Below are 19,239 nucleotides of genomic sequence, written 5' to 3' on the forward strand. Positions count from 1 at the left end.
GGAAATATACAACTAACCTGACCACGAGGTAAGAAAAAAACTCTACAAATTTTATAAAAGTTTCAAATATTTTAAAAAATGTATAATAACTTGTACTATATAATAATTCTCAAAGGCATCTCTGTGATATATTAATAGCACAATAAAACACAATAATTGTTAGTGCTGTTGGCCTTGAATGGTCAAAAAAAGGTTAATTTGTGCTTCAGAAAACTAGAAAGTATGTTTGCAAAAACATAATTCATAAAACATAATTTTTAGAAAAATTATGGAATTAATGAAATGATTTAGACTTTTTAAAACAAAAACTGTTTTGTTTAATGAAAGCAAATTGTTAGCCAAATAGAAAACTTGGTTATCCAGAATAACTCATTTTCCTAAGATTATAGTTAGCCAAAGTTTATTGTAATATCTGATTACACATTTATGCTTTCAAAGCATTATAATAGTTTAAGTAGATACATTAAGTAGCTTTTTACTCTCATGTGGATATTTTTAAAATCTTTATTAAATTGGGGTGACATTGGTAAGTGAAATTATATAAGTTTCAAGTATACATTTCTGTAATACTTTATCTGTATATTGCATGTGAGTATTTTTTTAACTAAGTCATGGAACAAACTATATCTGCTGTCTGGGCATGGGGGTCAGAGACTCTCAGTGTTTTAAGCAGTACTTTTGTGGAAATCGATAGTGCCAAAGGGGTGAAAGAGAAGTGGGTGTAGAATTCTATTATTGTTTTAATTTCTATTATTGTTTTAAACTTTACCTTAATGTGTGCTAATATATTTGAACCTTGTAAATGTCTAGACCAGAAACAATCAGGCACAAGTTACAATTTAAAGTAATAAAGTTTATGTGTAAACGTGGTCTTAAAGTATTTTACAAAGGCTTTAAGGTATAATTGGCCTTTCTTGTGAGCTTGATCTGATCTACTTAATACATAAAAATATAAGCACTGCTGTTTAATGATTTCTAGCATTGCTTCCTGTTCATTCACAATAACATTAAGGCATCAGATGATGATCAAATTTGGAACATGGAAAATATGTTAAAGGGAGATTAGGCTGGAAAACTATCACAGATTGATGGGCGAATTACTGTGATTCTACTCAACTCTGATTGTATTGTATAATCAATTTTGCTAGCAAACCTACAATTGATGATGAAAACCTGTCTGAATGAGATTGTGTTTGTAGCCATTACTTAAAGATTATAGGTTCTGAATATAGTTAGCTCTTTTTATTTAATGTAATAGATCTTGATTCTTGTTTTAAGATTGTGAGTTTTTTGTGTTGTTTTTTTTTCAGGTCACCAAACAGGAAGACAACTGACAATACAAGCAATAGGCTATTTACATGACATTCTGTGGGAAAAAGCTGCCAAAAGTTTTCAGGTTTGGGAATAATCTTTTTTCATGCTTTATATTCTTTCTCTACACTAACAAATAAAACAGTGTGTTCACTATAAAAATCATATACTTAGAACTCAACTAGAGAGGTGGTTGTGTTTGGGTTGCCTAAAAAAGAAAACAGTACCATTTTTTGTTTCTAAGGGTGACTTGAAAAAATTAGGGTCAAATGTAGAGATATCTGTGTGATTTTATTATTTCTTTTTAAAATTTAGGAACAAGATTACGCTGATGCCTTACTCTGGTACTGTTATTCTCTGAAATTTTATGAATGTGATCAACGGGATCTGAACTTGCCCAAGCTGAAGAGGAATTTAGCTTCCTGTTACCTGCGTTTGGAACAATTTGATAAGGTCTTTTGATTCATTTTTTAATACATTTTTAATTTTTCAATTACAGTTGACATACAATATTACATTACTTTCAGGTGTACAACATAGTGATTGGACATCTGTATAAATTACAAAGTGATTACCCCATTTACTTCCTCCACCATCTTAACTGGAAGCCTCTGAATGGTTGAGATTTTAAATAGGGTGGCCAGGAAAGAACTCGGTAAGAAGGTGTTTTTTTAGTGGAGACCTGAGGAAGTGAGGGATCTGGCTATGTGGCTATTTGAAGAAAAGAGCATTTCATACAGAAGGAATAGCAAGTGCAAAGGTAGAACTATATACCTGGGTTATTTGAGGAACAGCAAAGATACTAGTGTGCTGGAGCAGAGGGAATATTAGGAAAAGTAGATGTTTTTAGGGAAGTAGTGGAAACAGGTTGTGTAAGAAAGACATTATATTATAGTTCACTGTAAATATTTATGTTATTAACTCCAAGGAGTTGGGGAGCCATTTGGGGTTTTGGGGCAGGGGAGTGACATGGTCTGACTTGTATTTTAATAACATCACTCTGGCCTCTGTGTTGAATAGACTGTGGTGGGTGCTACGGTCGAAGCAGGGAGACTGGTTAGGTGGCCATTGCAATAATCTAGGCAAGAGCTGATGGTGTCATGATCCAGGGTAGAAGTGTGGATGGTGAGAAGTGGTCAGATTCTAGAGAAATTATAAAAGTAAAACTGGTAGAGGGCTGGCCGAGTGGCGCATTGGTTAAGAGCTGGCTTGGGACACCAGCTCTGAGCAGTGGGGCCCCGGTTCGGATCCCACATGAGGGCCAGTGACACTGCGCCCTCTACAGCTAAGATGCTGAACAACAGCTCAACCTGGAGCTGGGCTGCCGTGAGTCGCTGGCGACAGCGTAGGCTGCAGCCCCTGCTGCAGTGGGCTGCCATAAGCTACCATGAGTGGCCGGCAGCCAGAGTGAGCTGTTGACAGCTGGTGTGAGCTGCCAAGAGCCGGCGTGAGTGGCCGTCCAGTGGCCGGCGACTGATCTGCCTCAGCCGAAAAGAGCACAATGGTAATACCAACATGGGCCAGTGAAGCAACGTCCTCCACAACTAGACTGAGGAACAGAAGGACAACAACTTGTCTGTTTCCCTTCCCCTGATTCCCCAGCGCTGTTCCCCTCCCCTAATTCCCCAATTAAAAAAATGTCACATTTCTTAAAAAAAAAAACAACTGGTAGAATTTTCTGACATACCAGATGTAGGATAGGAAAGAAAGAAGATATGAGGATGACTCGAAGCTTTTGGCCTCACTACCAACTCCCCTCTTGATGATTTTTGCACCTATGATTCTGTAAATTGCTCTTATGAAGATCACTAGTGACCTTTAAATGATTAAGTCTAATGCTCTTTTCTCAGTCTTCCTTGCCTTTTGATCTCTAGCGAAAAACAAACAAACAAAAAAACAGTATAACACTGTCAACCGCTTCTTCCCTCTGGAAACTTTGTCTTTGTGTTCTATGACATCTCTTAATCTTATTGCTCTGACTGTTCCTTTTCTATTTCTGTTACTTGCTAATCTTTTTTCACCAAATAAATGTTATCATGTTCACCATTTTATCTCTAATACCCACAAACGTGCTTGTTATGGTAACTTTTCAATAAAAATTTGTTGAATGAATTTATTCTCTGATCCCTTCTTTTCTTTTATACATGTTCCCTTCAGTAATAAATACATCTACGGTTTTCTTAGCTTCGACTCTTCATTCCTGAATCCAATCTCTAGTTCTGATCTCTCTCATTGCCCACATTCACTCCTCTACTGTCTTTTGGTATATATCCAGCTGTCAAAGACTGAAATCTTAGATTCATGGATTCCTTCTTTTCCCCCTGTATTCCATCATGTGCCAAAATCTGGTCAATTCTACCTCTGCAATATTTTTACCAGCTATCTCTCCTTCTATCTTCACCTCACTACCCTAGTCCAAGCCCTCATTACCTCTAAGACTATTGGAATAATCTTCTGATTATTGTTTCTTGCTCTGTAATCTTCAGTGGCTCCTTGTAAATAAAGACCAAATTCCTTACTACCTAATGTCCTCCATAATCTTTAAATACAGCAATCCTATTTTGTTTCTTTTATATGTGACCTGTTTGTCTTCAACTGGAGTACTTGCCACTTTCTAACCATGGTCTATTCTTTTCTACCTCTGTGCCTTTTCCCATGCTTCTCCATTGCAAATTACCTCTTCCCTGCATCCCTACCTTTTAAAATTCTGTTTTCAAAATCTAGCTCTTAATGACAGCCTTAGATTCCTAACGAAATCTCTGACACTTGCTCTTCCTCTAAGACTTAGTAGCACTTCTATTTATACCTAGGTACTTATGTTCTGTCTTGTATTCTAGTTATTTGTATACATGCCCAGCCCCCTATTAGATTACCACCTCCTTGAGGACAAGAGCCATATCTTTATTTTCCCTGAAACAGCATAGAGCCTAATGCATAGTAAACACTCATTATTTTAAGAAATAGTTATAGAGATTCAATAAATACCTGTCAGTCCATTTCCTCTGACATGGGAATTTCATTTTTTCATGCTATTTCTGTCCATGCTACTGTGGATAATTGGAAATTAAAAGTGATAAAGATCTGTGCGTGCCCTCGATTTCAGAACTGAGGGAGATTATGTTGTTTAAAAATTCACCCCAGGGCCAGACGAGTGGCGCGTTGGTTAAGAGCTGGCTTGGGACGCCAGAGGGTCCCGGTTCAGATCTCACATATGAGGGCCAGTGACACTGCCCTCTACAGCTAAGATGCTGAACAACAGCTCAACCTGCAGCTGGGCTGCTGTGAGTTGCCTGCTGCAGTGGGTTGCCATGGGCTACCGTGTGTAGCCAGCAGCCAGTGTGAGCGGCCAGCAGCCGCCGTGAGCGGCCATCCAGAAGCCGGCGACTGATCTGCCTCACCCGGGAAGAGCGCAATGATGGTGCCAGCTTGGGCCAGTGAAGCAACGTCCTCCACAACTAGACTGAAGAACAAAACAACAGCAACTTGTCTGTTCCCCTTCCCCCAATTCCCCAGCACTGTTCCCATCCCCCAATTCTCCAATTAAAAAAAATCTTAAAAAAATAAAAAATTCACCCCATTATTTCTTTCTCTAGTTTAGTTCCTTACTCTTTGAGAAGTGGGAAACACATTTCATTTTATTTTGCTTTAAAATTAAATATTGAACCATAAGTCAGAAGTTAATTTGGGCTGGTCAGAGGAGTTGAAGAATATATTGCTCTGAACACTCAGTAGATTATGTTACAGATTCATTAGTTCATACATTTGGCAACATCGTTTTGAGGTAATGCATCAGATATAGGTAATTTCTTTGTTTTTTTTAAGTTGTATAAATGTAAATTTTTAATTGCAATTATTCATTGAAGATCCCCAGTATATTACATGAGACAATATTAAACTATGTAGTTTCATAGACACCAACTCTGCCTTTGGGGGAGTTCCTAGTACCCTAAGCCTAGTACCCTAATTTTATTACATTATTTTGAGGATTTTTAAAAAAATATTTTATTGGGGAATTTGCGGAACAGTGTTGGGGAATCAGGGAAGGGGAACAGACCAGTTGCTGTCCTTTTGTTCTTCAGTCTAGTTGTGGAGGACGTTGCTTCACTGGCCCATGTTGGTATTATCATTGCGCTCTTCCCGGGTGAGGCAGTCACTCGCTGGCCATTGGACAGCCGCTCACAGCGGCCCATGGCAGCTCACGAAAGCACATGCCAGCTGCCAGCCAGCCCCACTGCAGCCTACGCCGTCACCGGTGACTCACGGCAGCCCAGCTCCAGGTTGAACTGTTGTTCACCATCTTGGCTATAGAGGGCAGTGTCACTGGCCCTCATGTGGGATCCAAACCGGGGCCCTGCTGCTCAGAGATGACATCCCAAGCCAGCTTTTAACCAATGCACCACTCGGCTGGCCCATTTTGGGGATTTTTAAATGTTTGGTTTGTGCAGTTCATAGGCTTGAATGGACAGATCTAGTATGGGGAAAATGAGCTTGGGTTCTAAGTGTAGGAGTGATTTATCACAAATTGATATAATGGGATTTTGCTGTAAATCATAATAAAAACCTTAATTTTCATTAAGAGATGGATAATAGATGGTTTTTGGGATAGTCTGTGTAAGTTAATGGTAATGTACAATTGAGCATCCTGTGACTCAGTACAGAAATCCCATCCTCAGCTTGCAACTGTAGTTTAGGTACATGAGTGTCATTAGTACTGCTGTAGATCAGTAAAACTAAAGCACAATCTCAAAAGCCAGTATGGTGATCAGACTGACAGCAGCCACAAGATGAGGCTATTTATAGAATATTTATACGACCTAAAGGGAACACAACCATGTCTCATGTGCTGTTTTTATATTTGTTCTATTTACTATATGAAGTTCTAAAAAGCATACTTTCCATTACAGGACTGAAAATGAACTTGTGATCAACATAAGTAAACTAGTAATGTTCACTAGATGGCACTGTGGCCTCTGTTTGTACTAGAACAGCTTGTAATTGATTTTGAAGTGATTTTGTGATGCTTTTGGCAGATATAGTCTTTCCCACAAATGTATCTGTATGGATGTAAAGAAAATTAGCACTTAAGTAGACATGAGATGAAGGTCAATAGTGGCTCATTCTTGATACAGCTATACAGTAAAAATACCATAATGGAGGTTTCAGGTCAAAATGTTTATTGAATGCCTAATTTGTGCCTGATGGCATGGAATAAGGAGAAGACACAATTCTCTCTATAGATAAGCTTAAAATATTATTGTGGAAACAGGATTTACATATATGAAATAATTAGAAAGTAATAAATATGCACTCAAATATGAAATTGTATGGTATATACTCATCAATTTAGAATAAAGATATGAAGATAAGGACCTTCGTGAATGTGGAGTGAATGTACGTATGATCTGAAGCTGAAAAGAGTAGTCAATACATTAGAAGACAGAGTCAGATCTAAAGGGACCTCACTGGCTGGAATGATGAGCTCATTTTAACAAGATGAAGACAAACGTGGAACAACAAACACCTTGTACCCAAAACCAACCGGACAAGAACAGAGTAGATGAAATGTGGCTTAACAACAGCAATTGTGAAGTATTTGGGGTTAGTTGAGTGTAGGCTCCACATAAGCCTATAATGTTGAGGAAGTTCATTCAAATTAGCTTGCATCAATAGAAATAGAATATATAGGAGAAAATTGGTAATCACCCTGTGTTCTGCCCTTGCTACAGCATATCTGAAGTATTGTGTTGGACTGGGGGGGCAACACTTTGGAAAGAGGATGTTGACAAACCCTAACGTGCCAAGGAGGAGGCATTCAGGATGGTGAGAGCACTCAGTACCATCTCATCCGAAGAATAGCTCAAGGAAATATGGATGTTAAACTTGCAAAATGGAACATTTAGGAGGAACATGATAGCTTCCTCCTAATAACTGAAATGCTGTCAAGGAGTAAAATAATTGTTTATTTCATGGATGTTTTTATGGGCAAGAACTACAAGGAGTGAGATTTCAGGTCATCATAAGGAAACTCTGTCTAATGATTAGACCTGTCCAAAAACTGAAATGGATTTTCTTAAGATACAGTGAATTTCTTCTCCCTGAAGGTATTTAAGCAGAGGCTGAATGAACACTTGGTGTGAATGGTAAAGAGGAGATTCAAGCATCGGAGGAATTTTTTTTTCACTCCTTTTTTTTTTTTTTTTTTTTTAGCTGAGCCATCCTGCCACCTGTTGGCAGCTCAGCGGCAGCTCAGCTTGGGCCAGGCATCGAACCACTGTTGCTCAGAGCTCACACTCTTGAGTGAGCTTTTAACCAACTGAGCCACTCGGCTGGCCCTAGGAAGAATTTTTTGACTAAGAGAACTTTGAGGTTTCTTCCAATCATATTGTCCTAAGGTATCAGTATAATCTGATAAAATCTATAGCAGTCAAAGACTTTGTGTAGTTAACAAGTTCATAGATCATGGAATTTTAGGACTAAAGGGACCCTTAGAAATCATTCATTTCTTTAAAAAATCAAATTTGTTGAAGTATAATTTTTATAAAAAGTGTGCATTTAGGTGATTTTGACAAATATATACCCCAATCTATTAAGTTGTAGGAAAAGTCATGACATATTTTTTCTGTTTTTTTTTGTTGCAAAAATGCGTCATGACTTTTCTGACAATCCAATAGATAAAGAATACTTTTGGGCCGGCCGATTGTTGCGTTGGTTAAGAGCTGGCTTGGGACACCAGAGCGCCCCAGTTTGGATCCCACATATGAGGGCCAGTGACACTGCCCTCTACAGCTAAAATGCTGAACAACTCAACCTGGAGCTGGGCTGCCATGAGTCGCCGGCGATGGCCTAGGCTGCAGCCCCTGCTGCAGTGGGTTGCCATGGGCTATGGTGAGTAGCCAGCAGCCAGCAGCCAGCGTGAGCGGCCAGCAACCACTGTGAGCGGCCGTCCAGAAGCCGGTGACTGATCTGCCTCACCCGGGAAGAGAGCAATGATGGTGCCAACTTGGGCCAGTGAAGCAACGTCCTCCACAACTAGACTGAATAACAAAAGGACAGCAACTTGTCTGTTCCCGTTTCCCCAATTCCCCAGCGCTGTTCCCATCCCCTAATTCCCCAATAAAAATCTTAAAAAAAAAGAATACTTTCAGAACCCGAAATGATTTTCTTGTACTCCTTCGCAGTCAAGTCTCATCTCCAATCCTAACCCCAGGCAATGACTGATATGCTTTCTATCACTATCAAGTAGATTTATCTTTCCTAGAATTTTATATAAATGGAATTATATAGTATGTACTTTTTGGGGATCTGGCTAATTCAATTAGCTAAGGATAGTCTTTCAATACTGGTGCTAGAACAGCATGTTATCTGTATTGGAAAAATGAACCTTGGTCTCTCTTTTTTTCTCTCTTTCTCTCACGTGTGTGTGCGCACACACGCACACGCACACACACACACACACACACACACATTAACTCAAAATGGATCATAGGGCTAAACACAAAAGTTAAAGCTATAAAGCTTTTAGAATAAATTATAGCAGAAAAATTTACCATATTGGTACAGGCAAAGATTTCTTAGCAAACAAACATAAACGATAAAAATATAATAAATTTAACTTTATTAAAATAAAACCCATGACACACATACTAAATTGTTAACATTGAAAAAGATGGAAAATACCATATGTTGAGAAGGATGTGGATGCATTGCCACTCTCATACATTGCTGGCAAGAACGTAAAATGGCATAACTCCTTTGGAAAACAACATGATAGTTTCTTATAAACTTAGAAATACACTTACCATAAGACCTAGCAATTCCACTTCTAGATATTTCCCCAAGAAAAATCAAAACAAATATTCATACAAAGACTTCTACCTTGAATGTTCATAGTAGCTTTATTCATAATAGCCTCAAACTGGAAACAACCAAATGTCCATCAACAAATGAACAGATGAACAAATTGTGGTGTATCCATGCAATGGAATAATACTCAGGAATAAAAAGGAACCATCTATTGATATATGCAACAACACCAGTGATTCTCTAAACATTAAGCTGTACGTCCTCAACTTTGTTGTTTGTCAGAACCTTTTGTACTCTTAAGTCCTTTAGAGTTCCACATAAATTGTAAAATCAACATGCTAATTACTACAAAAATGCTTGGTGGGATTTTTCTTAGGGCTGCATTGACTCTATAGGTCAATTTGAGGGCAGTTAAGATCTTAACAATATCGAGGTCCATTCCATTACCACAACATAGCTCTGTATTTAGGTCATCTTTAATTTCTCTCATCAATATCTTAAGTTTTGAGCATAAAAATCTTGCACATATTTTGTTAACTTTATGCCAAAGAATTCATGTTTTCGACAATATTGCAAAAGGTCTCACTTTGTTAATTTCAATTTACAGTTGGTCATTGCTAGTATATAGAAATACAATTGATTTTTTTTAATTGTGGGAAAATTTACCATCTTAACTGTTTTTACGTGTACAGTTCAGTGGCATTAAGTACATACACAGTGTAGTGCAACCACTGCCATATCCATCTCCAGAACTCTTTTCATCTGGCAAAACTGAAACTCTGTGCCCTTTAAACAGTAGCTCACCACCTCCCCCAACCCCAGCCCCTGGCAACCAATGTTCCTATTTCTCTACATCCTGATGAATACTTGTTGTTGTCTAGTTTTTTTTATTACATCCATTCTAATGGCTATGAAGTGGTCTCTGGGGTTTTTTATTTGGATCTCCCTGATGAGTAATGATGTTGAAAATCTTTTCAAGTGCTTATTGGCCATTTCGGTGTCTTCTTTGGAGAAATGTCAAGTTCTTTTGCCCATTTTTAAAATTGGGTTGATTATTTTTTAGTAGTTGAGTTACAGTTCTTTATATATTCTGGACATTAACCCAGTATCAATGTATGATTGGCAGATACATTTTCCCATTCTGTGGATTGCCTTTTCCCTTTTTTGGTAGTGTTCTCTGAAGCACAAACACTTGCCTGTACTTTTGGTGTCACATCCAAAAGAAATCACTGCCAAATCCAGTGTTATACAGACTTTCCCCTATGTTTTCTTCTATGACTCTTCATAATTTTAGCTTTTACATGTAGTTTTTTGATCCATTTTGAGTTAATTTTTGTGTATTGTATAAGATAATGCTCCACCTTCATTCTTTTTATGTGGATATCCTGTTTCCCCAACATCATTTGTTGAAAAGACTGTCCTTTTTCCATTGAATGGTACTGGAACCCTAGTCAAAAATCATTTGACCATATAAGTGAAGATTTATTTCTGGGCTTTCTATTCTATTTTGTTGGCCCATATGTCTGTGCTTAACACTGGTAGCACACTCTTTTGATTACTGTAACTTTGTAGTAAGTTTTGAAGTGTGAGTGAGTCTTCCAACTTTATTCTTTTTTTCCAAGATTGTTTTTGACTACTGAGAATCCTTTGAGATTACATACGAATTTTAGGATGGGTTTTTTCTTTTTAAATTTCTACCAAAAATCATCATGGGGATTTTCATAAGGATTGCATTGAATCTGTAGATAACTTTGTTTATTTTTGTTTCTTTTCAAAATGTGTATCTTTTATTGTGGTAAAATATATATTGTCTTCATTTCTTCTTAACTTTAAAGTTTTTTTCTCTCTTTGCCTTCTATTCTCTTATGGTATTATTGGCTATATTTATTTATTCTTATTAGTCTTCATTTCTGAGATGCTTTATATATTTTATCTCTAATTATTTTTCTGAGCTCTAGCACCTCATTTCTACTAGTGTGGAAATTATTTACTGTGCCTATTCTTATAATGGTTGTCCTAAAAAGGATAGAATCCTTACTTACTGTCTTAATTTCTGATGCTGTTAGGTAGAATGTTCTCTGTGTCAGATTCATTTGGTCTGTAGTGTTATTCAAGTTCACTATTTCTTCATTAATTGTCTGTCTGGATTATCTATGCATTGTTGAAAGTGGGGTGTTGAAGCCCCTACTGTTATTTGTTGCTGTCTGTTACTCCCTTCAGTTCACATTTGCTTTAAGTATTTAGGTTTTCTAATGTTAACGACATGTATATTTATAATTATTATATCCTCTTGATGAATTGACCCCTTTATCATTATATCACCTTCTTTGTCTCTCGTGACCAATTTTGACCAAAGTCTATTTTATCTGATATAAGTTCAGCCATTTCGGTGCTCTTTTGGTTACCGTTTGAATGGAGCATCTTTTTCTATCCGCTTCTCTTTCAGCCTCTGTGTGTCCTTAAAGCTACATTAGTCTCTTGTAAGTAGCATATTTTTGGCTCTTTTTTTAATTCATTCAGAAAGTTCCTTTCTTCCTTTCTTGCTGTCTTTTTTTTTAGTAGTAGTATGCTTTAATTCCTTTCTCTTTATCTTTTATGTATGTACTATATATTTTCTTTGTGGTTACCATGAGGCTTACATAAAATATGTTTTAGATATAATGGTCTATTTTAAGCTGATATCTTCTGATCAATTATATAGGACAACTGTACATTTTTACTGCTTGCCTCACTTTTTATGCCTTTGATGTCACACTTTACATCTTTTTATATTGTGTATCTATTAACAAATTATTGTACCTGTAATTATTTTTAATATCATTGTGTTGTATTTTTATAATAGAAATAAATGTGATTTACATCCTGCCTTTAGAGTATTAGGGTGTCCTGATTTTGACTATATTTTTACCACCTATTGAAAGACATCTTGGTTGCTTCCAGATTTTCATAATTATGAATAAAGTTTTTATAACTACTTATGTGCAGGTTTTTCTCTGGACATTAGCTATTCAGCTCATTTGGTATAGACCAAGAAGTGCAACTGCTGAATCTTATAGCAAGTGTGTGTTTAGTTTTGTAAGAATCTGCCAAACTGTCTTGTAAACTGGCTCTGCTAATTTTCATTCTTAGCAGCAGTGAATGAGAATTTCTCTTGTTCCACATCGTCACCAGCATTAGATGGTGTCGTTTTTAGTTTTTCGCCATTCCAGAAGGTGTGTAGTGGTTCCCACTGTTCTTTGCATTTGCATTTCCCTGATGAAATATGATGTTGAGCATCTTTTCATGTGCTCACATGCCCTCTGCATGTTCTCTTTGGTGAACTGTCCATTCAAGTCTTTTGCCCCTTTTATAATTGGGTTCTTGGTTTTCTTACTGAGTTTTAACAATTCTTTGTGTATTTTGGACACCAGTGCTTTATCAGATATGTGTTTTGCAAATATTTTCTTTCACCATGTGGCTTATTTTTTCATTTTCTTAACTGTTTTTTACAGAGCAGAAGTTCGTAATTTTAATGAAGTCCAACATCAGTTTTTTCTTTCATGGATTATGTTTTTGGTGTTGTGTTTAAAAAGTCATTGCCAAACTGAAGGTCACTTAGATTTTCTCCTGTTTTACCTTGTAGGAATTCTGTAGTTTGAGGTTTAACATACAGGTTTATAGTGTATTTTGAGTTAATTTTTGTGAAATGTTTAAGGTCTGTGTCCAGATTTACTTATTTTTGCATGTGGATGTCCAATTGTTCCAGCACTGGTTGTTGAAAATGCTATCCTTATTTTTTCTTAACTTTCTGGTTTCTCTCTTCTGCTAGTATGGAAATTATTTACTGTGTCTATTCTTATAATGGTTGTCCTAAAAAGGACAGAATCCTTACTTACTGTCTTCCATGTTTGTAATCTCTCTGTGCTGCACTTTGATTAATTTATTTTGTTTTGTCTTTAAGTTCACTAATTTTCTCCTCACCTGTTTGTAACTTGCTATTAAACCAATTCATTTTTCCATTTGGGTTATTATATTTTTCATTTCTAATCGTTCCCTTTTTTCAGATCAACAAGGTTGTATTTTATAGTTTCTGTTTCTACAGTCTTTTGTGATATTCTAAGCATTTAACAACTGATATGTCACAGGCAATAATAAATAAGAATGGATACCAGCTGGAATTAACCACTATAGCCATATCAGTATGTACTATTGACTGTCAACCTACTTGTATATGTTTTTTAACATATCTTTTATTTCCATAAACTTTGATAACATAGGTATTTTGTAGCCAGTTTTTGATAATTCTGGTATCTGCATACTGAGAATCTATTTCTGCTGACTCTCACTTATGGTGCTTTGTTTCCCAGTGTGCTTGATATTTTTTTAATGTTTTCTATTCATGACTCTTGAAAACCTATTCTTGGAAATATTTTGAAGCCTGACATGATGGTGTCTTCCCCCTAGAAATTATTTATACTTGTTTCTTCTGATGTTTGGGACCAATGTAAACTAAATCCATGCCTTGAGGTCTTTTGGCCTCCCATATAATGTAAGTTCGGGCTGTAAATACATGCAAGAATCTGTTTAGTTAACTCCTCAGGGATTGGGTCTCCCCACCCCATTTTGCTGCATTCGTCTCACAACCAGGGAAACGTCTTTGCAGTCCCTGGTGATGTCTGTAGGAGTGGGTTTACTTCTGCTTTTGCCCTTAGCCTAAGAGTGTGACCCCTTGGGCCATGATGTCTGTTTCCCTGACCTAATGAGGTCCATTAAAACTAAAAATAGGGGCTGGCTCAGTTGGCTCAGTTGGTTAAGAGCTCGCTCAAGAGTGCAAGCTGTGAGCAGCGAGGTTGCTGGTTTGATTCCCGGCCCGAGCTGAGCCGCTGCTGAGCTGCCAACAGATGGTAGGATGGCTCAGTTTAAAAAAACAAAACACAAAACTAAAAATAATACTTGCCTAGATTTACTAATGCCCACGGGCAAAAAGTGTCTTTAATTCTCTGCTTACTTCTCTGAGAATTCACTTTTTGTTAGATTTTGCTTGGTAATTACTTTACATATATTTTCAGTTGCTTTTGGGTTTTACAAAATGTTGGCTATAATGTTGGTAAAGATGATGAGGGAACATGTGCTATTAAAAGTTATGTTTTATAAAGGATTTTTATGATATGAAAAAATACTTGTGAATGTATATGGAGATATACTCGTGTGTGTGTGAATGCAAGTAACATGTATGGTATATTCTTAACTATATAAAACAGTATTTAACAGAAAAAGACCAGAAGGAAATAAAAAAAAAAGTTATTCAACATGTTTGTTTTCAGTAGGAAAGTTGGTCTGACATATAAAATGGACCCTATTTTCAGATGTAGAATGCATTGTCTCTTTAGCATTTTAAACAGAATAATTCTATAAAAACTTTTCTTAGATTCATGTCTTTTAGGGTATCACTCAGCCATTGTGACTATGTTAATAATATTAGTAAAATACAGGAAGGTCTTCTTTAAAGCTTTTATAAAAGAGACCCAATATTCTTTTTTCAGGCTAAAGAAGCAGTGGCAGAAGCTGAACAATGGGATCCTGGAAATTTTTTCACTCTATTTTATATATTCAAGATTGCAATCATAGACGGCAACTCTGAAAAAGGTATAAATGTTATTTATGAGTTACATTTGACTGTTAACACAAATAATAAATAATCATCTTTGACCATAATAGAAAACCAATAAAGTTTATATATATATATATGTATATATATATGGTGCCAAATAAATGTATACACATTTTAAGACAGGAAAAAACTGTATTAATTGTAATATTCGATACAAACCAAAAACAAAAGATGAATACAAGTCACATTTGACTTCTGCAATGACAAGAGGTGCTCAGAGCGGTTACCATCAGTGTCCAGACACTTCTGATTATGGCAACTACTGCTTGAGCATCGTTGACCAAAGTGTCCACTTCTATACATTTTTATCGCACCCCCGGTATATATATAAAGTTTAGCTATGTAATAAATTTTAAATCGTGCAGTGTTAGTCCTCCAACTTTATCCTTCTCTTTCAAATTGTTTTGGCTATTCTAAGTACTTTGTATATCCCTATGAATTTTAAAATCAGTTTTTCAGTTTCTGCAAAGGTGGATATTGATTAGGGTTACATTGAATCTATAGATCGGGTTGAAGAGAATTGTCATCTTCCAATCCATGAACAAATTATATACCTCCACTTATTTAAGTCTTTAATTTCTCTCACAGATCTCTTTTTCAGTGTACAGGTCTTGTGCATCATTTTTCAGATTTCTCCCTAAGTATACCATATTTTATGCTATTTTAAATGGCATTATGAAAAAAATCAGTTTCAGATTCCTGTTGCTAATATGTAGAAATAAAAATGATTTTTGTATATTGAACTTATATCTTACAAATTTGCTAAACTCACTTATTAGTTCCAGTAGTTTTCTTGTAGATACCGTCAGATTTTCTTCTTAGATGATCATGTCTGCAAAGCAAGACAGTTTTTCTTCTTCCTGTCCAATCCGTGTGCAATTTATTATTTTTTGTTTTATTGTATTTGCTAGGATCTCCTATACAGTGTTGAGTAAAATTGGCAAGAGCAGACATCCTTGGCTTTTTCCTGATTTTAGAGGGAAAGCATTTAGTCTTTATTAAGTATGTGGTTTTTCATAGATACCTTTTTTCAGATTGAGGAAATTCTCTTCTAGTTCCAGTTTCCTGGGAGATTTTTATTTATTTTTTAAATCAGGAGTGGATGTTGAATTTGGTCATATGGTTTTTCTGCATCTATTGAAATGATCAGTTTTTGGCTTTTTGGGTTTTTTAACCTTTTTTTTTTTACTTTGCTAATATGATCAGTTACATTGATTTATAACTGTTAAACCACCACTGCATTCCTGGAATAAGCTCCACGTGCTCATAATGTATAACATTAGAGTTGATTTGCTAATGTTTGTTTAAGAACATTTGTACCTGTGCCAATGAGTGATATTGGTCTGCAGTTTTGTTTTTCTGTAATGTTTTTGGTTTGCCATCAATGTACTGCTGACTTCATAGAATGAGTTGGAAAATACCTTCCTTTTCAGTTTTCTAGAAGAGTTTGTGTTGAGCAGTTGGTATTAATTTCTCCCTTAAATGTTTGGTACAGTTCCCCAGTAAAGTCATCTGGGGCTGGAGTTTTCTTTATGCCAGGGTTGTTAACTATAAACTCATTTTCTTTAATACACATAAGGCTATTCATGTTATCTGTTATTTCCTGATTGAGCTTTGGTAGATTGTTTCTTTCAAGAAATTTGTCAGTTTCATTTAAGTTGAAATTATTGGCCTAAGGTTAATCATTATATCTTCCGTATTATCTTTTTAACATATGTAAAAGCTAGATGTCACCTTTCTCCGCTGTTTTACCTTGTCAGCGTGGCCTGAAGCTGCTTGATTTTATTGATCTCAAAGAACCAGCTTTTGGCTTTATTAATTTTTCTCTATTGTTTTTTTCTGTTTTCGATTGAATTTATTTCTGTTCTGATTTTTGTCATTTCCATTCTTCTGCTTCGAGTTTCATTCGCTCTTCTTTTTCCAGTTCCCAAAGGTGAAAGCTGAGATCATTGATTTAAGACCTGTTTTCTGGTCTAATATAAACAGTTAATGCTATAAATATCCTTCTAGGTACTGCTTTAGTGACAATCCACAAATTTTGATATGTTGTATTTTCATTTTGATTCAGTTCAAAATGCTTTCCAATATAACTTTTGATTCTTCGGGGTTATTTAGAAGTGTGTTGCTTATTTTCAAACATTTGCAGATTTCCAGAGAACTTTATTAATTTTTAATTTCATTTAATTGTCAAAGATCATCACTTTGTTTAACTTGAATCCTTTTAAATATATTGAGGCTTGTTATATGGCCCAGAATATTGTCTTTCTTGGTAAATATTCATGTGCACTTGAGAAGAATGTGTATTTTGTTGGTGTTGGACCAAGCGTTCTATAAATGTCAATCAGGTCAAGTTGATTAATAGTGTTAAATTGTCCTTGCTGATTTTATGTCTATTTGTTCTATTAATTATTGAGGGAGGGTTTTGAAGTCTTGGACTATAATTGTAGATTTATTAATTTCTCCTTGCCGCTCTATCAGTTTTTGCTTCTTGTATTTTGAAATTTTGTTATTGGGTGCACAAATATTTAGGATTGTTATGTCCTCATAATGAATTGACTCCTTTATCATCATGAAATAACCTTTTAACACTGGTAATAGTCTTTGCTCTGAAATCTGTTGTGTATGATATTGATACAGCCTTCCAGCTTTCTTTTGATTGCCTTTACCACAGTATTTGTTATCCCATCCTTTTTCTTTTAACCAATTTTGTTTTTATATTTAAAGTATGTTTCTTATAGATAGCACATAAGTTGAAAGTTGCTTTCTTTAATCCTATCTGACTAGCTCTGCCTTTTAATTGGGTCATCCAGACCATTTATATTTAACGTGATTATTGATATGACAAGGTTTAAATTTAGCATCTTATTATTTGTCTATTTGTCCCATTTGTTCTTTGTTGCCATTTTCCTTTTTTGTGTTTTTTTTTATTAATTGAATTTTATGATTACATTTATCTTATTTTGGCTTATTAGCTATAACTCATTGTCTTATTTTATTTGTTACTTAAGGTCTTTAGTACATATATTTAGCTTATCATAGTCTACCTTTAAGGCGTAATGGAATATAATACCACCATTCATTTTTTTTACTTCATTCTGTATTTATCCCTTTTTATGAATGTACCAAAAAGTATTTAGCCCTTCCAATGTAGATGGAATTTAAGTTGCTTCCATAGTTCATATATATTGCTGGACAAACATATTTGCATGTTTTTGTTCACGTTTGCATATGTATCTATAGGATAAATTCACAGAGGTGAATTGCTCAGTTGGGCATTTTTCTGACATTGAAATCATTCTTGACAGTTTATCAATTTAGATGACTATGAAAATTAACTAATATTTTAAAGATATTACTGCTCATAATTTGAGTTCCAAAGTCATTGTGATATAGTTTACCATTGATAGCTATTATCTTTGATAAGAATATCTCATTTTTTTAATTGTTTCCTTATTTTTCAGCTTGGGAGGCAGTTATTGCTTTAGATGATTTATTAGCAAATGAAGAGACAGAAGAGTATGACATAGTTCCAGATAGAAGTGCACGTGTCCTGCTCCTCAATTTAGCTGCCAAATTTGCTCTAGAGGTAATTCTTATGTATCCATTTACAAGATTTTTACCTCTTCATTTTGAGAAACATTTAATGGAGTCATCATCAGTTAGCCACAGGAAAGGCCTTATTTTACTTCCTTTACTGTTTTGCCTCATATTTTCACACCAAGCTTGGTTTCAGAATTGCTTTATATCTATTCATTTCATTATAACGTAAAATAAATGAAACAAAGTGAAGTAACAGGTTTGTCTTTAAAACTACAGAAACAATAAATATAGCAAAACATTCATTTTTAAAAGAAGCTTCAGATTTAAAATGCTATACCATGCAAACAAATACAGTAGTTATTATTTGGGAATTTATCTCTCTCGTCAGTTTGAAGGGGGGAGACAGTTTAAAGACCTGTGGACCTTTTTAGTTTTTAACAACGAAACAACTTTAGAAGTAGTAAATACTTGCACCTCGAGTGTTTTACTTGCAAAATTCTGGTTTTCATAATACATAGGATTAGGAAAAGCATCGTAGTGATTGTGGAGAGCTCTTGGACTCGGTGATAGACTAGATTTGCGCGTACTGGCTCACTTAAGTGTTTTAACTTCTTTGATTCTTAATTTCATCATTTGCAAAATAAAGACAATACCTATCTCCAGAATGTTTGTGAAAATTAACTGAGAAGATGGCTGAATGTATAGTGTTTCTGTTCTTATTAACGTATTTACGACCTGGCCACAGCTGCTATCGCTTCTACTTTATCTCATACTACTCTCCTGTGTCATCATCTTATGTCCGACAGTGGGGCAGAGGTATAATGGCCACCATAATGAGAAGGTATCTTTTTTTTTTTTTTTTTTTTTAGCTGAGCCATCCTGCTACCTGTTGGCAGCTCAGCAGCTGCTCAGCTCGGGCTGGACTCGAACCGCTG

The 19,239-nt window shown here is 35.6% G+C and overlaps 1 protein-coding gene across 1 annotated transcript in view; it reads left to right on the forward strand.

Annotated features, from left to right (window-relative positions):
- The window catches only part of TEX11 (testis expressed 11), a 132,394-nt gene that overhangs the window by 59,730 nt on the left and 53,425 nt on the right, over positions 1 to 19,239 (forward strand). The window contains exons 13-16 of the mRNA XM_019647972.1: positions 1,311 to 1,396; positions 1,627 to 1,764; positions 14,637 to 14,739; positions 18,226 to 18,350. Coding sequence (XP_019503517.1) covers positions 1,311 to 1,396; positions 1,627 to 1,764; positions 14,637 to 14,739; positions 18,226 to 18,350 — 452 coding nt within the window. The remainder of the gene's footprint in view (positions 1 to 1,310; positions 1,397 to 1,626; positions 1,765 to 14,636; positions 14,740 to 18,225; positions 18,351 to 19,239) is intronic.

The sequence above is a fragment of the Hipposideros armiger genome, unplaced genomic scaffold (assembly GCF_001890085.2).
Source record: "Hipposideros armiger isolate ML-2016 unplaced genomic scaffold, ASM189008v1 scaffold_119, whole genome shotgun sequence".
Classification (NCBI taxonomy): domain Eukaryota; kingdom Metazoa; phylum Chordata; class Mammalia; order Chiroptera; family Hipposideridae; genus Hipposideros; species Hipposideros armiger.